Source organism: Miniopterus schreibersii (genome assembly GCF_964146895.1).
Source record: "Miniopterus schreibersii genome assembly, chromosome: 2".
Taxonomy (NCBI): Eukaryota; Metazoa; Chordata; class Mammalia; order Chiroptera; family Miniopteridae; genus Miniopterus; species Miniopterus schreibersii.
In genome coordinates this window covers 162,435,577-162,455,478 of record NC_138102.1, presented here as the reverse complement: position 1 = coordinate 162,455,478, position 19,902 = coordinate 162,435,577, and the positions used below count along the sequence as shown (strand labels likewise).

General features: G+C 37.2%; 1 protein-coding gene and 1 pseudogene across 2 annotated transcripts; one reads left to right on the top strand and one right to left on the bottom strand.

The window, feature by feature from the left end:
* The first annotated feature begins 875 nt into the window (after window positions 1-875).
* STRAP (serine/threonine kinase receptor associated protein) lies at window positions 876-19,241 on the top strand. Its single transcript, XM_081129747.1, has 10 exons — window positions 876-1,307; window positions 2,099-2,234; window positions 7,472-7,553; window positions 8,099-8,171; window positions 10,556-10,652; window positions 11,724-11,861; window positions 14,126-14,262; window positions 16,154-16,303; window positions 17,452-17,517; window positions 18,198-19,241. Exons 1-10 carry the CDS (start codon window positions 1,196-1,198, stop codon window positions 18,257-18,259), a joined length of 1,053 nt encoding a protein of 350 aa, XP_080985873.1. The 5' UTR covers window positions 876-1,195; the 3' UTR covers window positions 18,260-19,241.
* On the bottom strand, window positions 16,827-17,222 carry LOC308553673 (protein S100-A10 pseudogene; annotated as a pseudogene). The gene has a single exon. The product of its transcript is annotated as a protein S100-A10 pseudogene (transcript).
* Window positions 19,242-19,902: the final 661 nt, after the last annotated feature.

The window sequence follows — 19,902 nt, the reverse complement described above, 5'->3', positions numbered from 1 at the left end:
GGGAATAAATCACAAAAATCTCTGTTTTCAGTTTAAATTCTATCATCAACGGAAAGAAACAACTTGCCCAAAGCAAGGGCCATGTCTGCTTAGGAAGGCTTTGGCCTGAGCAATCAGTCGGCCGTCCTGGTTCACACACGGAGCGGCGATGCCCGTGGGAGGCTGCTGCGGGAGGATCACACTGGAGTTTCTATTTACAACAGAGTTTAGTATGCAATTTACAAATTATTACCTGTATGTTGGGAGTGCCGGCTCAAGTTTTATCAATGAGAGTATTTCACCAAAGATGTTTTGGGACCACTGCTCTAGAGTTCTCTGAAGAATAATCTGAATGTAATTGTATTTAGAGCCACGTGGCGCTTATGTCTAAAACACCAGCAACACAGGAACGTTACAGAACAGAAGGCCTGGCTGGGGAAATTACTTAGGCGCCCTGTAAACAGGCCAGAAGAGCGACCACTACAGTCGTTAACATGAATTGGAAAAAAGTTCTTCGACGTTTGCTGAAGTGGGCCCGACTCCGAGCAACTCTGGCTTTACTGCCTGCAGGTGCAGGCGCCGAGCCCGGTCCTCCGGGTGGTGTTGCCCGGAAGCACCCCACAGGACCCGCCGGGGAGCGCTGCGCGGGCAGAACCACCTCGCCCCGCGCGACGCGGCCCACGGACGGGAAGGCGCTCGGACGGTCGCAGCTCAGCAGGAGGGACCTCACTAAAGGGCTTAGAGCGCCCCCAGGCGCCAAACCGAGACGGCGCAGCGCCAGCGTCACGTGCCCTCCGGGGGCTGAGCTCGCGCCTGCGCGCTGCTGCCCTACTCGCTCGGCATCTCGGGGCAAGCCCGCCTTCCCGCCGAATCGTCACTACCGGCGGACGCTTAGCGTCATTGACTCGTAACTTCCGGCCGGTGGCGGTGTGGACGGTGCGGGTTGTGGCCGCGGATTCTCTGGTTCTCCCCCTCCCCACTTTCCTCCCTCCCTCCCTCTCCTTCCCTCGGCGGCTGTCGGTCGCCGGTCGCAGGCTCCCCGACCCATCCCTAACCCCTCCTGACCTCGGTGCCGCCGGATTGGCCTCCTTTTCCCGTTTTCCGGCCCAGCCCCAGTGTCAGGGCGGGGGCCTTGAGGAGCCGGAGGCCCTGCGGCCGAGAGAAAAGAACCAGAGGACCCTCGGCTCCCCGCCCCGCCGCTCCGTTCGCCGCCGCCATGGCGATGAGGCAGACCCCGCTCACCTGCTCCGGCCACACGCGGCCCGTGGTTGATCTGGCCTTCAGCGGGATCACGCCGTACGGCTATTTCTTAATCAGCGCGTGCAAAGGTAAGCGGGGCCGCCGATCCGGGTTTGCAGAGGGCTGGGACGCGGCCAGGGGAGTGCAGCCGGCGCTCCCCGGGCCGAAGGGCTGCGAGGGTCTCAGCCTTTGCGGTGAGGGCCAGAGGAGGAGGGGGTGGGATCCCGCGGCTGGACCCATGGGAGGCTCTCCTGACGCCTCCAACTAAGGCCTCTCCTTTTACTTCTATTGCTATTTCTGGAGAAGCGAGATTGCTCACTTGGCAGGACTGTAAATATCTTTCAGAGGTTTGGGAAGTGGAGAAACTAGGCCAGGCTCAGTAATGCCTTACCTTATTTTACAAAGACTCGTCCCTCCCACTGCCTCATTGGATATTCCTTTGTGGTGTTATAGCCCCGTTTTTCAAATGGATACGGGTTTAGGTTAGCACGTTTGTCCAAAATAAGACTCAGTTCTAGATTTTGATGCAGATCAGTATTTTTCCCACCGAATTACAAATGCTTCCCAGAGAGCCCAGTTCTTCATTTAATTTATTTAGTTAGCCTATATGTACTGGATGGGGCAAAAGTACAGTTGTTGAACACACAAAACACAGTTTGTTCTCTTATTATTTGCTAGTTATTGTATTTTCCATACGAACAACTGTAAACCTATTTTAGTTAATGATAAGTTAACTTGTTTCCGGATGTTCCTTAGTGACCTCAGTGAGTGAGAACAGTTAGATAGCAAACCCAGTTTTCCACTTTGAATATGATCATTTTATGTTTGAATATGAGGTTTTAAATCTAAACTAAATCACACCTTTTAAAATGTTTTTTAGATGGTAAACCTATGCTACGCCAGGGAGACACAGGAGATTGGATCGGAACTTTTTTGGGTCATAAGGGTGCCGTTTGGGGTGCAACATTGAATAAAGATGCCACCAAAGCAGCTACAGCAGCTGCAGATTTCACAGCGTAAGTATAGCCAAAATGGCCAGCTTTGGAAGTTTCTGTGGGTTGTGTTCTGAAATAACCAAACTTCGACCTCAGTTATTCATAAAATTCTGATTCGATACCATATAGACCACATAGTGTTTATTCTTACCAAAATTCCATCCTGGTCCTGTATGCTTCTTTCTTTTCAGTGGTTTTCAGAATTTTCAGACTTAGGTGACTTACTCTGCATGTCTAGATTGGGACCCAGGAATCTGCATTATTAACAAGCACTCCACATAGTGAATGTTGGCAGTCTTGTTTACAAATACTGCTCCGCATGTGCTTCCAGAGTGATATACACTCCTTGTATGGCTTTCTGGTGTGCTGATGCCCCAGATTTTTATCTGAATCTCACTCTGTTAACTGGTTTTAAACGTATTTAAAACTCCCAAACTGAATTACTCTTCGTTTTCTAAGTTTTTAAAGTTCTTAATTTTTCCTTAGCATCCAGATTTCTTCATCTTTGTTTATTTTGCCAGCCTCCCAATTACAGTGTTTCTTATGCCTCTACCACTGCTTAGTTCAGATCTCTGCCACTAGTCTCTTGCTGTCTGTTCATCTTCCATAGTACTGCCAGTTGTCTTTCTAAGAGCAAATTTCATCATGTCACTTCTCTATCTAGTAATCTTCCTGTCTTTCCTCGGCTATTTTAATGGTTCATGACCTTGGGTATACATTAGAATAACCCGAGGAACATTTAAAATATTCAGATGCATGTATTCAAGAAATTCTGATTTCATCTGGTGATGGAATGGAGTGCCCAGCATCAATTTTTTTTTCCTCCCCTAAACCTGTTCTAGGTGATTCTGGTGTACAGTCTTAGAACCGCTGGACTAACGGTTAAATTTCAGTTTCTGGCATTTTAAAATTTGGCCTCATCCTAGTTTATCAGCATCATCTGGCACTGCACACCATATGCCCTACAGCCTAGCAATATATTGCTTGTTCCCAGGATACACTTTACCTATTGTTTTATTTTTATTTTTTTTTAATCTTCATCCAAGGATATTTTTTTCCATTGATTTTTTTTTTTTTAGATTGAATGGAAGGGAGAGGGAGACACAGAGAGAGAAACATTGATGTGAGAGAGAGACATCGATTGGTTGCCTCCCACATGCACCCCATCCGGGGTAGGGATCTAGCCTGCGATGGAGGTACGTGCTCTTAACCAGAATGGAACCCTCAACCCTTCATTCCGAAGGCTAATGCACTCAGCACTGAGCAAAACCAGCTAGGGCCCTATTTTATATATGTGATTAGTTTGCAATGACCCACTTTCCCCTTCTGGGCATGTATCAGATTTTATATAATCTTGGTATCTCTAACTTCGGTGTTTGTGACTTAGCAGACACTTAAATATTTAAAGTAATGAAGGCAATGTCAAGAGCTATCATACCTATAACCGACTTTATTAGACTTAAGAGTCTAAAGAAAAAGTGGACCATTTTTCCTTCATTCTTTTTAATTGATTTTAGAGGAAGGGAGAGAGAGAGAAACATTGATGCAAGAGAGAAACATCAATCAATTGCCTCCTGTACTTACCCTGACCAGGGATCAAATCCACAACCTGGGTATGCATCCTGACTAGGAATCGAACCTGCCAACCTGCCACCTTTTGGTGTACAGGAAAATGCTCCAACCATCTGAGCCACACCGCCCAGGGCTAATCTTTATTTTGCTTCTGGAACATTACATTGGGAATGGGTGTTATTGATTTTATATCAGAGGTAGAAAATTGGGATTAATAACTCTAGATTTCATATATTTGTTAAGTGGATTTTTAAAATGTCAATACTGAAACTAGGTCTCTCTGGTGTTGATAAGTTAATATTTAGTAAAATGGTATTTTAAATTATTTTAAATTAAGTATAAATTATAACAAGATTTTAGACACTATGAACATTAGTATTAAATGAGACAAGCTTATGAATTGTGTTATCTGGCCCTAACAATGTTAATTACATGAGCAAAATGCTTCGTTCACCTCCTACTTGATAGTCTTGCTCTGATTTTTTTGATTTATTTTATTTTATATCTTTATTGGTTTCAGAGAGAGGACAGGAGAGGGGGAGAGAGAGAGAGAAACATCAATGATGAGAGAGTCATTGATCGAGTCCGCAACCCGGGCATGTGCCCTGACCAGGAATGGAACCCCGATCTCCTGGATCCTAGGTCGACACTCAACCGCTGAGCCATGCCCGGTCGGGCTTGCTCTGATTTTTAAGAGACCTGTGCAAAAGCTTGTTAGGAAGGATGCCCATCTCCATAAATCTGTGAAGACTCTCAGCATGTACATTTTGCCAAATTGTAATGCCAGCCCTCAGGAAAAGAAATAAAGGGCATTAGAAAGAAATTACTATTCATGTGATAATTCCTCTGAAATGGAGAGAGAAAAAGTTGTTGAAAAAGGGCACTTAAGAGAGTCATGAAAAGAGCAGTCAGGATTTTTTCTTGCTGCCATAGGAACATAAATGTTTGTTTAGTTTCTTACAGAGCATTAATAACCAAAATCACACATGTGAAGGCATGGATAGGTATTCAATGCTGTTTTTGTGCTTTCTTAATATTCAAGTCTGTGTTTATATTCACAGGTGGTATTAAAAGCATGAATGCTGATTTAAACTTGAATTCTGTACTTCCTTTAAGAGCTCTATGACCTTGGGAACTTTATTTAAGCTCTCTCAGTTTCATCATCTATAAGAATAAGAATAGTAATAGTGCCTATCTCATATGTTGATTGTGAATATTAAATGAGTTTATATGTTCCTAATATTTAGAATATTGCCTAAAATCTAAAAACTATATAAGTGTTACTTATGTATGGTAACAATGATAGCTACCACCCCCACTAGACCAAAATCATATATATTATTTTGAAACTCACCTCGATAAAGCTGCGAAACCCTTTGATTCCTGCAAAGAAGTTTGAGTAGATATAAATATCAAGAAGGAATACTAGTTTTCTCCCTCAGTTACAGCTTTCAGGTGCCGTGATACAGTGGGAAAGATGTAAGCTTTCGTTGAGTTCACGTGCAGGCTACACTTTATGTTTCCAGTTTTATCATGGGATGCTTCTTAAAGTTTGATTTTTGTGTCTGTAAAGTGGGTATAAGACCAATGTAGTTATGGGGAGAATCACAGGAATCTTTCTCCACTTATATCCCTGGAGTCTAGCATAGTGTCTGTTATCTAGTAGGTGCTCCATAAATGGTAGCTGAGGCTTACCCCTCATTTGTTCCACGTTTGTGAGGTGTGGGAGTATGTGCATTCTTTGTCTATATTATCCTCTTAGTGATTTGTCTGGGCTTTGCTATTATGGAACTTGATCCAGCTAAAGAATAGCTCCCTCTCCCTGGTTCGTGTGGCTCAGGGTTAGAGTGTTAACCTGTGTACCAAAGGGTCTCTGGATTGATTCCCAGTTAAAAGCTTGCACCTGGGTTGCAGGTTCAGTTCCTGTCCCTCAGTCGTGGTGCATGTGGGAGGCAACTGATTGATTTGTCTTTCTCGAATCAGTCTCTCTTTCTCTTTCTCTTTCTCTTTCTCTTTCTCTTTCTCTTTCTCTTTCTCTTTCTCTTTCTCTTTCTCTTTCTCTTTCTCCTTCTCCTTCTCCCTCTCCCTCTCCCTCTCCCTCTCCCTCTCCCTCTCCCTCTCCCTCTCCCTCTCCCTCTCCCTCTCCCTCTCCCTCTCCCTCTCCCTCTCCCTCTCCCTCTCCCTCTCCCTCTCCCTCTCCCTCTCCCTCTCCCTCTCCCTCTCCCTCTCCCTCTCCCTCTCCCTCTCCCTCTCCCTCTCCCTCTCCCTCTCCCTCTCCCTCTCCCTCTCCCTCTCCCTCTCCCTCTCCCTCTCCCTCTCCCTCTCCCTCTCCCTCTCCCTCTCTCCCCCCCCTTGCTCCTCAGAATATATTTATTTAGCCACTCATGACTCAACTATGTAATAGGCAAGATTTATATTCTGTCATTGGCATTAATTATCTTTAAATGGTTATTCATGTTTTTTTTACCATTGTACATGGTATTAATGCTTGTCTGCAATAGCGTGTCTATTTTTTTGTTCTTGGTGTATTTCTGCTTTCTCTTCAAGACTATTGACTTCCACTGCTTAGATTTTCCAGACTTTCTGGTATAATTAGTAGTATGTTTTTTCTGTCTCTATAGCCACATGTGTTTGTATTTTAATTATATTTATTTAATGTGTGTTTAATGGATGTTTTTCTCCTCAGCTATAGCTCTTCTAAGACAGGAACTTTCTTTGGAATCATTTCTTTTCTCCCTTTTGTGCCCTAGCACTAAGTCTAGAATGACATAAAATATCTACTTGATATATTTGTTGTGTGTTTATTAAGTAAATGAAGAAAAGATAACCATTGCTTTTCTTTTTTCTCTGTTTATTTTTCACTTTATTCCTGAAAGTAAATGTCAATTACCTTAAAATGGAAACCTTTGTGGAGCATAGCAGTTCATGATCCAAACAGTTCTCTTCCCTGTATGCAAATTTTAAGCATTTTTATTTGGGGAGAACCTTACAGTATTTTTGTAAAGTATTATTTAACCATTATCCCCTGACACACACAGACATATGTTTATAGATACAACCACATGTTTTCGGTTGGGATGGGTCAGCAAAACACATAGTTGAGATTAAAAATCCTCACTGTTAGTATTATATATTGAAAGGCTGATATTTTGGGAGGAAGTTAATTGGACTAGGATTTGAGAATTTAAGAGTCAAATCTGAGGAAGAGGTGGAGAAAATATTTTCTTTTGTGTTGATTTAAAACTTTATGGAATTGTATCAGGGTCTTTTATTCTGTAATTTTTTTTAAGGATTTCTTTTAAATTTTTGTTTTGCATATGTATGAGAGTAGAGAATAGAGAAAAAATTGGAAAATTGAAACTAAAAATTGGTTAAAATGTTTTACTAAAATATGGCTATAGGCTAATACAAAAGTAAGACTGTGTTGGTTCGTGGATGTCATATACTTAAATTCATAGATCTTTTCTACTGTCAAAATTAGATTGGCTATATGGCTTTTACAGGGAAATTTCTTTTTCGTTAGACTTACTTAAATATTTTATCAAGTGAACTCTAACAGTGGGGTGATATTAGAAATAATGGAGATTTATAATGCACTTATATCACATTTCACATATCTAAATTACTTGGTAATTAATTATCAAAATTACCATTAAATTTCTTTTGATTTTACTTTCCATTTTTAGCAAAGTGTGGGATGCTGTCTCAGGAGATGAGTTGATGACCCTGGCTCATAAACACATTGTCAAGTCGGTGGATTTTACACAGGTATCAGAAAATGGAGTTTTTTTTTAAGGAGTTAAATTGCTGTTTGTATATTTGGTTTATATATGGTTTTAGGGTGTAGTAGTTGGTGTATATTTGATTATAGGTTAAGCTATACAAGTTTTTTTTTGTTCAATGAAATGAGGCTTTTAAAGTACCCTGGACTCTTGTATCAGTCCTTGATCAGTAGCAGTAAACATCTAAAATGCCCATGTAATGCTTCCCAACTACTTTGAGAAGAGAGGGGATAAATTTGAGATCACTGAAGAACTGCTACTTGGGGCGGGGAGCTGGGTCTGGGCAGGTTGAGCGGTAGGTGGTAGGTTTATGTGGTAGGTGGTGTAACACATTCGGACTAGGAAGTTTACAGGACTTTGGTATTACAAAAAAGATAAATGTTCTACAGTATCTTCTCAGAAGTAATTGGCGTGTGTTGCATCTCTTTGTGACATCTGTGAGCTTTAATTTTTATTTGGTGTTGAAGTTTCAAAGAGATATAACCATTAAAATGGTTAATCTAGTAACATTTTACTTGTTTGTGTTTTCAGGATAGTAATTACTTATTAACCGCAGGACAGGATAAACTGTTACGCATATATGACTTGAACAAACCTGAAGCAGGTAAGCATAGTTTATACATGTTTATGCTTTTATTTTCTTTTAATTTAAATGACTTTTGATTAATTCATGCTCATATTCAGTACTCAGATGTGGCAAAAAGTGAAAACATAATCCATTATCCGGTATTAATCACTGTTAATATCTTTAGTTTTAGGTTCATATTTTTTCAGTCCTTTTTTCTGTGCAGATTTATTTTTGAATATTGACTTATTTACTATGTTATGTGTGTATAGCCTTGTTACAGTTTAAAATTTATACTGATATAATTTAATCATACTAAGTTCTAAAAGGTGCATACAGTGTTACTATCTTTTGATTAGAAAGTATAGCTATCTATAGAAGATGAGAAGGGTGAGAATGCTCAGTCTATACATATGTTGTTTAGATATTTGAACCATTTGAATGTATTAGCTGTTAGAAGAATTTTTTAAATCTGCAGTTAATCATTTTTTCATTATTTAAATATTCTGTTCACTGTTTTTAGTGACTGTATGGTTCAGCATTTCTATGAATAAGTGAATTAACCAATCTCCTATTATAGCCTATTTGGACAACTTAATTTTAAATGTAAGCAGTATTATGTTTAACATCCTTATAGTTGCAGATGTTTCCACAGTTGTTTCTGTAGGATAACTACATAGAAATAGAGTTGCTGGGACAAAAGGAGGTATACTTGAAAGCCATTGATGTTACCAAAGTGCCCTCCAGCAAAGTGTAAAAATATATCTACAGCTAACCTATTCTAGCAAACACTGATAACTGAGTTTATCTTTGCCAATTTAATAGAAGAAAATTTATTCTTTTGTATTGTGAACTTTTAAAAATTATTTTTGATTTTGAGATTAAAGTATTGTTGAATTCCATTGTAATGCATTTCATTTGTGAACTATTACCCATTCACGACCTTTGCCCATTTATCTGTTGTGATGTTTGTCTTTTCTTATTTGTTTTAAAAGTTCTTTATTGTATTCTAATTTGTCATTTGCTTTAAATTTTGTTAGTAAAGTCGATGATATACACATTTTAAAGATTTTGTTGGTGAAATCTTTCATTTCCCTTATGAATTCTCTCCTTGTACAGAAGTTGTAAGACACCTTTTTCTTCCCTAGCCCAGATATTCCTCTCTATTTTGTAGTATTTTAATGTTTTTCTAGCCATATAATGTATATTTTAAGAGCTACCAAAATATGATAAACAGAATTTTGTTGTTATTTATTATTTATTTGTTGGTATCTTAAGTTTTGTATCATGGGCATCTATTCTTTATTCATAAATCAACTTTTGAAGTTTGTAAGAAAGTCAAAGCTACATTGGAAATTAAGCAATTATTCACAAGATACCTTACTGAAAGCAATTCTAAGGTGAGAAAGCAAACTAGATTATTTTAGATTATTCTCTTTGATAACTTTATGCCAAAAATAGAGCAGAGTTCTCTGATCTCACTTAATCAATGTACCTGTCTGATCAGCAAGGTAGTTCAGGGCTTAAGGGACACTTTTATCTTCTTTTACCTTTCTCAAAGCTGCTTTTTGAATGCAGCTCTTTCACTCTACTGGCAATAGAAATAATAGCAATTAACTGAGCTTTGACTGTATGTCAGTCACCAAGTTAGAACTTTAGGTGTATATTCTCATTTGATGCTTAAACTCAAACTGTGAGGTTTAATAACTATTGTTACCCATTTTACTGTTTTAGAATGTAGTCTTCAAAAGGTTAAGTAGCTTGCCCAAAGTCCAAGTAGTGTCAAATGGCATTGCCTCCAGCATGTTTTTCCCAGAAATAATAATGAGTGTCAATTTTTAAAATTTTTTTGAAGAGAAAGCTTCAAACGGAAAGATCCCTATTTTTTTTGATGCTTTGCTCTCCATGTAGAAATACATATTCTTGGGAATATTGCATTGCTTTTTGTTACCTTTTCTCCTTCCAGCTTCTACATCCCCCCTCCTTTTTTTTTTTTTCTGTTAGTACTGACAGTGGCTTGGGTGAGGGTCTCAGGATTAGTGATAGTACTAGGATTAGCTCAGACTGTCTTTTTCCTTGGTCCATATTCTAATTAAATTATGCCACATTGGTTATTTTTCTTATTGTGGTACAATAATGCTTTTGAAAGCAGAAAAGTAGCCTGGAGGGAGTGGTGTATTTACTTTTACTACATATAGCATCATAGTTCTTGGGTTCCTTGTCATGCAGAAAAATTTTTGTTCTACTATAGAAAAATTGTATTCTAGGAAGATAGCAAATTTGAATTGTGCTGGGCTTTATAAAGTTGCAGCCTAATTTCAAATGTGTTTTTTCTTTTCTTTTTACATATTTTATTGTTTCAAAATTGTTCAGTTTTAGAGATCAAATGTTAACAAATGCATTTTAAATTGTTTAATCTTAAGAACCTAAGGAAATCAGTGGTCATACCTCTGGTATTAAAAAGGCGCTATGGTGCAGTGATGACAAACAGATTCTTTCAGCTGATGATAAAACTGTCCGGTAAGTAATTTTTCTTCAATAATCTTAATTTCGAAAAATATTTGACCTTTTCCTAGCTGGGTGGCTCATTTGGTTAGAGCATCATATTACACCAAGGTTGTGGGTTTGATCCCCCGTCAAGGCACATATAAGAATTAATGAATGCATAACTAAATGGAGCAACAAATTGATGTTTTTTTCCTCCCTCCTCCCTCTCTCCTTCTCTCCCTCCCTCTCTTTCTCTCTCTCTCTCTCAAATCAACAAATAAAAATTTCTTTAAAAAGAAAATACTTGACCTTAGAGCTTATATTTATAATTATTACATAGGAAGAACATTAGAACTTACCACAGAGCTCACATTCTTCTGGAGGTATATCCATTTACTACTATAAACAGAGCAGAATTCACAAGACACTAAATTAAAACTATGAGGAAGGTGCTCTTAACCTGGGTCAGAGACAGGCTGGCTATAGGGGTTCCATGAAACCCCTGAAATTCTATACACAATTTTGTGTGTTGACACCTTGTGTAGTTTTCTGTGGAAAGATACATAGCCATCATCAAATTCACAAAAATGTAAGAACCATTATTTAGAGCACCACTAAAGTTAATTAGATTAAGACCTAAGTATCTTAATAGCGTGGTTTTGCTAAATTGTTTGGGAAGTGTACTTAAATATTAAAGTTGACTTTACCAACAGACTACCAAATAATTTGACCTTGTATAGCAGGGGTGGGTAACCTTTTTACGGCCAAGGGCCATTTAGATATTTATAACATCATTTGCAGGCCATACAAAATTATCAACTTAAAAATTAGGTATGAAAAAAACAACTAGATTTATTAAATTTCGAGTCCCGTCTGCGGTTGCCTTGGCAGAGCCAGACCAAGTAATTTCTGCCCCTGGGCTGGATGGTACCCCCCACCACTTGTCTAGGAACCCAAAACTTCTCTATATCATCTCTAATTTATGAGTTGGAATGGAAATTGTTTTATAATTGTAATTATTGGTTAATCTGCAGATGTAATTAGGATTTAGAAGCTTTTTTTCATGAGTAAATACCATCATCTTTTCCTTTTTCCTTTTTGCAGCCTTTGGGATCACGCTACTATGACAGAAGTGAAATCTCTAAATTTTAATATGTCTGTTAGCAGTATGGAATATATTCCTGAGGGAGAGATCTTGGTAATAACTTATGGACGATCTATTGCTTTTCATAGTGCAGTAAGGTATGTACAAGAAATACCTTCATTTTCTTTTATGGTAACAAAGGACAACCTTGAGTACTTAAAAATTAGAAGGCATCAGTGGAAAGGTACTTAACTCTTTAAAAGGCAAATTTTGACCTATTAAACACTGATTTTCAATTTTTTTCATGTCATGGCACACATAAACTAATTACTAAAATTCTGTGGCACACCAAAAAATATTTTTTGCCAATATGACAAAGGTCTGATTTTGATTTGTTCACACTGGATGGCTATTGTTTTGTTGGTTGTTGTCATTTTTTAATTTGACAATCTAGGGGAAAAGAGGTCAGTGCCCCTGACTAAATAGTCAGGTATTGCATGTTTTTAAAATTCTGTGACATGCCAGTTGAAAATTGCTGCTCTATAATAATGGAGGGAAATGTTTCCATACCATTAATAATGTGTTTTTAAAGAATTTGGTATACTTTAATCAGAGGAATTAGTCAAATTAATTTCAGATATTTAGGACATTTTTTGATGAAGTTTAACAACTTTTAAATTATATTTTTCATTAAAGGATCACCGGACTGGTGCTGTAATTTATATTGTTACTGTATAAAACCACTGTGATCTTGATTTTCCTATTTTACTTTAAAATTTTTGAGAAGTAGTGATTTTTTTTTCCTATTTCCACATATATGTATACCTAATTATTCTTCTTTAAATAGACTTTTGTGACTACAAATATAGTAAATGTTCTGGTTGAAAATTTGGAAAATACAATTTAAAAAAATTACCCACGGTGCTGCAATCACAGATCCTAGAATGTTAATTGTAGCCTTTGTTTTCTACCAGTCTTTTTTTCTTTGTTATATATGTAGGTGTATTTGTGGTGTTCCTCCCCTTTGGTTACTGGAACCCTAATGAGTGTAATTTTTATTTTAAAATATTCTTAGTCATTAAAAATTCTTGCAAAACATTTTTGCTAGGCATTTTGCATTATAGGTTGCACTAAATTGTGTCAGTTCCCCTGCTTTAACACTGCAGTATTATGGTGCATCTCTGAGTGTTTCCTTACCGTAGAATCCTATAAGTAGAGTTCAAAGAGTAGGAATATGTTTAAAGTTCTTAGTATACATGTTACTTAATTGATTTCCATAAAGATTATACTACATTATACTCTTGATCATCAGCAGTCCTAAACTTTTGTTTAAAGGGCCACTTGCAGAGCTAAGCTTCACTGAATGACAGAAGGAAAGAGAAGGTAGTAAAAATGGAGGAGAGCAATTACAAATGTAAAGGAGTTCATACACACACAGTGAATTGATAAAAGCAGAGTACTGTTGCCCAGAGCCATTAAATTGCACAAGTTCATTAATTGGTCACTCCTGGATCTGGGCAACATGCAGTCCTGCTGTAGACTGTTGCCTAAAGTCGCATGTTGGTGGCAGAGGTTTGCTGACCTATTGAATATTCTAAGATTTGAGCCAGAAAGTTCTATTCAGTGATCCCATGTAAGTCATGACTACTTTACTTTCATGCTTTGTAGTGTGTGATGGTGGGAATAGGATTGTGGCATTTAGGAGCTGGAATGCTCTGATGTTTTGTATTGGAGGCCTTTCAGGAATTTTAGGGTTGGACTGGAAAAGAGCCAATGTCCAGACTCATTTACATTCAAATGAAGCTGTTTTATGTATTGATTTTTATTATGTAGCTATCGTCTCACATTTAGTTATTATTTTATTGCCTAATAGTAAAAACTGAGTTAGTTTTAGCAGTTTTATATTTTATGGGATTGAAGGTTTGTCCTGTTGCGGCAGCTTTATAAATTCTCAGCAATTGAGAATACGTAGTGTATAAATAATCCTTTAATATAATTACATTGTAAAAGACCTTTTCTGTTTACCAAGATAATGTAGTGGAAAAGTTAAACAATACATAAAATTAAATTTTTTTCATAGTAAAAATCCCAATATATTGGCCATACTGCTTTAATTAGCCAGCCACACATTGCCAGGAAGGCATCCACTTCACAAAATGTGGCTATCCCTCTCTTGAAATGTCTGTATTCTGGGATGAACTCCATTTGGGCATAATATCCTCCTGAACTTTTTTGCTAATATTATTTAGAGGTTTTTTGTTCGCTTGTTTGTTTTTAACATCACTGTATTTGACTAAGTGAATATTTACTTGTTCCTTGGGTTTCAGAATTTAGGACCAGTTAAATGTAATTAATTATTTCCTTATATTATTTATGCAATATTAAAAATTTGTAAGTATTTATTATTTCTATTTTTTTCCAGCTTGGAGCCAATTAAATCCTTTGAAGCTCCTGCAACCATCAATTCTGCATCTCTTCATCCTGAGAAAGAATTTCTTGTTGCAGGTGGTGAAGACTTTAAACTTTATAAGTATGATTATAATAGTGGAGAAGAATTAGGTGAGTTGTCTTCTTTTTCCTCCCATAGGATGATGTAGTTGGTTACCTTTATAAAATGCTAGGTTTCAGTAATTAACACCTCAGCAGATTTTTCAGCTAACTAAAGCTGATAGCTTCCAGGTAAGAAAGGAAAGGATTTTTTATCCATTTTGGATAGAAATGTTCATAGATCTATAAACAAAGTATGCTGAACTCAGTTTACCTTTTCCTTTTAACTTAAGTTCATCATGTGTTGACATTGTATACAATAGTGCAGTATACTTATTGGGGGGATCTTAATGTCAAAGTCATTAAGTAGTTGCAAGGAGATCTGTTCTTTCTGAAGTATAGTGCAGGTATGTAGCCCCATCTACCTATCCCCTTTCCCTAAGGCTCTATAGTGAATAGCATGGGGGGAAACAGCTGTAGCTCATTTTGGGGATACCTTAGGGATCTGAATTGGAGAGAGGGGTGTTTTGGTATTTTTTTAAATTTATTTACTGGAGTCTTGACTTTTGCTTCCATTTTCATAATAGTCCTTAATAAAGGAAAGGGAAAGACATGTAGGATTAATTTGACGTTAATGCTCATCCTAACTTTACATTTATCTGATGGATTAGGTATTTCATAGTATGGTTCTCAATATCTACTTTAGCCTTCCCAAATAGTTTTTGCTTTTTGAACTAATGTATTTAGTTTTTATTCTTTTTTTGGTCTATAAGTTGCCACTTTTTTTCCTAGCTATCGTGCTTTACCACCCAGTGAACTAATAAGCTTTTTAGAATGATACACAAAGAGCAAAAGACAATTTTATGTTTTGTTTCTTTGGGAAAGCTGATGAATTTGGGTTGGATAAGTGGAAGCTTGGTGGATGGACCATATAGAATCTATTTTAATTGCTTATGGTTCACCCTTTATTGCTTGAATATAAGTGACTTTTAAGTAAGACTTTCTTTTTAATTTTTACTTAATGTCAGTTTTCAAAGTTTTAGAATGTCTTGGCCATATGTATGTATTCTTTTTCAAAAAAGAAGTAAATTATTTGCCTGATATCTGAGATCACAGTGAGTTAAAGACCTTGGGCCCAGCCATTCTCATTCCAAACCTCTTATCCTTTCTACTCTCATGATAATTTTTCTCATGATAAATACTCTCGTGATATTCTCTGGTAGGACAGAGATGGAGGAAGATGGTGCTTGAGAGTCCTTGAGTTGAATAGACATGGAGGCAAGACAGATGGAACATTGGTCCAGTAAAGAGCTTTGAAAACTAATAAGGTGGTGAGGCATTGGAAAGTAAATGAGAAAAGTTCATAAGAAAGGATATGACTTAAATAGACCACCACCACTACTAATGTGTGCATTTTCTCATTAAATTTCATAGATTAAAATATGTAAGGATCAGTACTGATTCTGTATCTCTGTTCTGTGACAGAAGGACTAGTGGACTCTACATAGTCTGGTAGGAAATTAAGAGACAAAGTTTGTAAAAGAGCTCCATCTAGTGGCTCTCGATAGCCATAATTAAGAATTGGATCCCTGGCAAGTAGGCAGTGAGTTTAGGATATGGAAATTGGGATGGAACTGATAGATTTACTTTCTGTAAAATTTAGGGACGTTTTCATTTACTCCCTTCCTTCATCCTTATTGGGACGTGAAGCCTCATTTTTATTTTAGAGAGAGACACAACCTGAAACCAGAATATGTGCTAGAATTGGAAAGGGATAATCTTACAGATAAATGTTAGACATGACATACCACTTGATGAGAATCATTTCATTTTTAATTAAGTATAGTTCTTTGTATTTGTCTTTATGAATTTCACATCTCCCCAGTAATTTAGACAGTATTAAGTGTATCAATATCTAATCTAATATTTATTAAATTATCTAATAGTCCTTCTCCTCTTTCAGAATCCTACAAAGGACACTTTGGTCCTATTCACTGCGTGAGATTTAGTCCTGATGGAGAACTCTATGCCAGTGGTTCTGAAGACGGAACTCTGAGACTGTGGCAAACTGTAGTAGGAAAAACATATGGCCTTTGGAAATGTGTGCTTCCTGGTAAGAATTTTTATTCAGAGTTATCAAATTAAACTTTGATTTTGTGTCATTTTTAATCATTAGTTTTACTTCAGCCTTTCTGTCTCCTACAGATTTTAAATTACATAACATGGTTTATGCAAAGAGAAGCCCGTGATTGATTATAAATTGGCTACTGTGTTCTTTTGTTTGTTTAAATTTTTTTGTTGTATAATCTGTTCTATTTCTGAATTTGTACACTGGTCATTTGGTGACTGGAATAGACCTAATTCAAAATTTGTTAGAGGGCAATATAAGGAATTTACAAGTAAATTCTGTGTAGCATTATTTCCTGGTCCTTACTAATAAAGTAGACATGTTTTTATTTTATTTTATTTTTAGGAACTAAAGAAGTTTGTTGAGGGCAAGAGGATACAAGCAATATAAAAATCAAAAGCTTATCTGGCTTTCATTGGCTTTACTTTCTCTTATTGAGTGAGGTTGGGATTTTATTTGCACATTTTTTAAGGGTCCCAGTCTGCTCGTGAAATCCTCATACAGGGGGAAGCTGTGGGGCACATATACCTTAGGCAGCCCATTGAGAGAACTCTTATCAGGGTGGAAGTAACTGCTCGGTGCTGCCTACTTCCTTCCCTTCTGCTTCATGTGTACTACAAAATAGTCATTGCATGTGATGGTGAGCCCAGCAATTAGTGAAAAGATGCTCTGGAAGCCCACTTTGCCGTCTTGGCACTGGTCCATGTCCTTCATTATTTTGTCTTTGGCCAGAGGGTCTTTTTGATTTTCCAAAAATCCAGGGAACTCCTTTTCCATGAGTACTCTCAGTTCCTCCTTTGTTAAGTAGCCTTTATCCCCAGCAAATTTATGAAACGTGAACATCATGGTTTCCATGGCGTATTCCATTTGAGATGGCATTTTTGGTGAGGTCTTAGTGGGAGGTGCTGCAGGATCGTCAAGTAGACATGTTTTTAATAAAATACTTAGCAGTTGGCCTCAACGTAGTTGTGTGAACCTGAAAGTAATTTTTGAGGGAAGACATATATTATAATTACTAAAAAAGTTGTTTCTATTATGTTTTATATCCAATTGCTTGGAATAGTCTTGGCTTACTCTTCTTGCTTATTAGATACTTTCGCACATCATCATTATTATTGCTTTTCTTTCCATAGAAGAAGATAGTGGTGAGCTGGCAAAGCCAAAGATCAGTTTTCCAGAGACAGCGGAAGAGGAGCTAGGTAAATACTGATGAATTAACTTTTGTCAAATCCTAAGGGTCTTAAAATTAAAGTGCTAGGTGAGTTTTACTCATTGACAAAAGGAAGTTTATTAAATATGAACATACTTAAGTAATGGAAAATTTAAATATGTATGTGTATATATACATTTATAAAACAATATAAGTACCTACTGCATAGTAGTGGGCACAAGGATGTACTGTGGACATGACTGATGTGGTTACTCTTATTGAACTTGGAGTCTAACTTAGGAGGCAGATGCTAAAATAAATAGTTACTATTGTTATTTAACATTGATTAAGCACTTATTATATACTAAGTGGTCTTTCCCCAGTCTAGAATTACAAATTGTATATGTCCTGATTATATCATATTGTTTGGAGTTCAAATAAATAAAGGAGGAGTCAGATCTTTCAAAGATAGGATGAAGTCATTGTCAGTTTAGCTGAGGAGAGCGGCCCCTTGGAGGTTAAGTTATGGAGTGAAAGAGTTAATGGGTAAAACACATGAACTCTTTCCTCATTGCTTTTTCAGTGGCATGAGTCCAGTCACTAATGGCTTAGTGTCTCGGCCTCACCAGAACACTAAAAAAAACCTTATTCCTTCATTACACAGAAATGTAGATTTGCTTCTTTCCTTTATAAAGTTGACTAATATGATTTTTTGTTTTGTGATTGTAGAAGAAATTGCTTCAGAGAATTCAGATTCCATCTATAGTTCAACTCCTGAAGTGAAGGCCTGAGTATCATGCATATGCCTCAGCAGTATACAACCACGGACTAAAACAAGCGGAGAACAGCATCAGCCTTTCAGAGTTGGTCTCTGCTTAAGACAAACATGGAGCAGTAAATAATGAGGAATGTGACTTAGCTCCAGTGCAGAACTAACTTGGTGTTATCTGTACATGAAAATGCAAGAGTATCAGATGAAGGCAGGTGGAGTTATGCTCTTGTAGTACGATGGCCTGTTGTCTTTTTAATGAATATGTGCAAGCCAACATCCAATTTCTTGTATTACAGTTAGATTCTGGTAGCTGTTTATGTTATGGAGAAGAAAAATATATTGGCCTATTTTTCTGACCTTTCTCTTCAGGGCAGAAAGCCTTTTTTGTGAAGAGGAGGGGGAATACATGATAAAGTAACTGGCTTGATTTCTCGTTCATTGTACACTGCTTCTGAACATCTAATTGTTTTTAGTTGTCTAAATAAAATGCCTCTAAAACAAAACAGTGTTTGTTTCTTGGGAAAAATTGATAGATTTGAGTTTTATAAATGGAAATTATCTACATCGTAACTATCAAAACAATCTGATGAAAGAATCTGTAGTTTCTTAATTTTGAAATTCAGTTATTTGTACTGAATATTTGAAATTTGCTGGGGTTACATTTACCTCCTTAGCCTGGATAGAAATGCTTGACCTGCCTTAAAAAAAAACTTTTCAGAATAATGTCTTATTTAAGTGATACATGCTGGTTATAAGAAGAAAAACAATTCAGAATTAGCAGAAAAATCACTCAAAATCCCACCCACCCCCAAAGTCAATTAAAATTCAGTGAACATTAATGCACATTATTGCATCCCTGTGTGCATAGACATAGACAGAAAAAGTTTTATAAAAATGGGATAATCGTAGGCTTGCAATGTCTATTTTACTTTATCCTTCAAGTGCAGATGGCATTCAAAAAGCCTTGTTACCAACCTTCCAAATAAAATGGGTCAACTGAATTTAGATGTGTATGTATTTTTTAAATGGAGGGGATATTAAATTAGTACCCTGGAAATATTTCTGAACAATGAATAACATCTCTGCCAAATTGTTTTTTCTGTCCTTATTTACCTTGTGAATGACCCTTGATAGCTTTCCTTTAAAAGAAATAGCCAACCGAAGAATAGAAGTTTTTGAAGATTTCTGGTGACCAGAAGCAAGCACTGGTTATGACCACCGTAGAAGGCGAAGAGAGGTTTGTCATAGGGGAAGCCAACTTACTACATGTTTGGTCCTCTGCTTTATTGAAGCAGTATTATCAATGTGCCAAAGGTGGCCAGACTGATCTTACAGTCTTACTTATCCTACATAAAGTTGAGATATTTTATATGCACCTGATTAGAATCATGAAATATCTTGGTATTTATGAAAATTGTGATCCAAGGGAATTTCTTCTACTTAGATTTCCTAAAGATGCTTTACACCATCACTGGTGGCATATGGCTTGGAATCTTTTTTTTTTTTTTTAATCCTCATCTGAGGATGTTTTTCATATTGCTTTTCAGAGAGTGGGAGGGAGGAAGGGAGAGAGAAACACCCATGTGAGAGACATGTCAATTGGTTGCCTCCTGCGCTTACCCCGACCAGGGCCAAGGATGAGCCTGCAACCAAGGTACATGT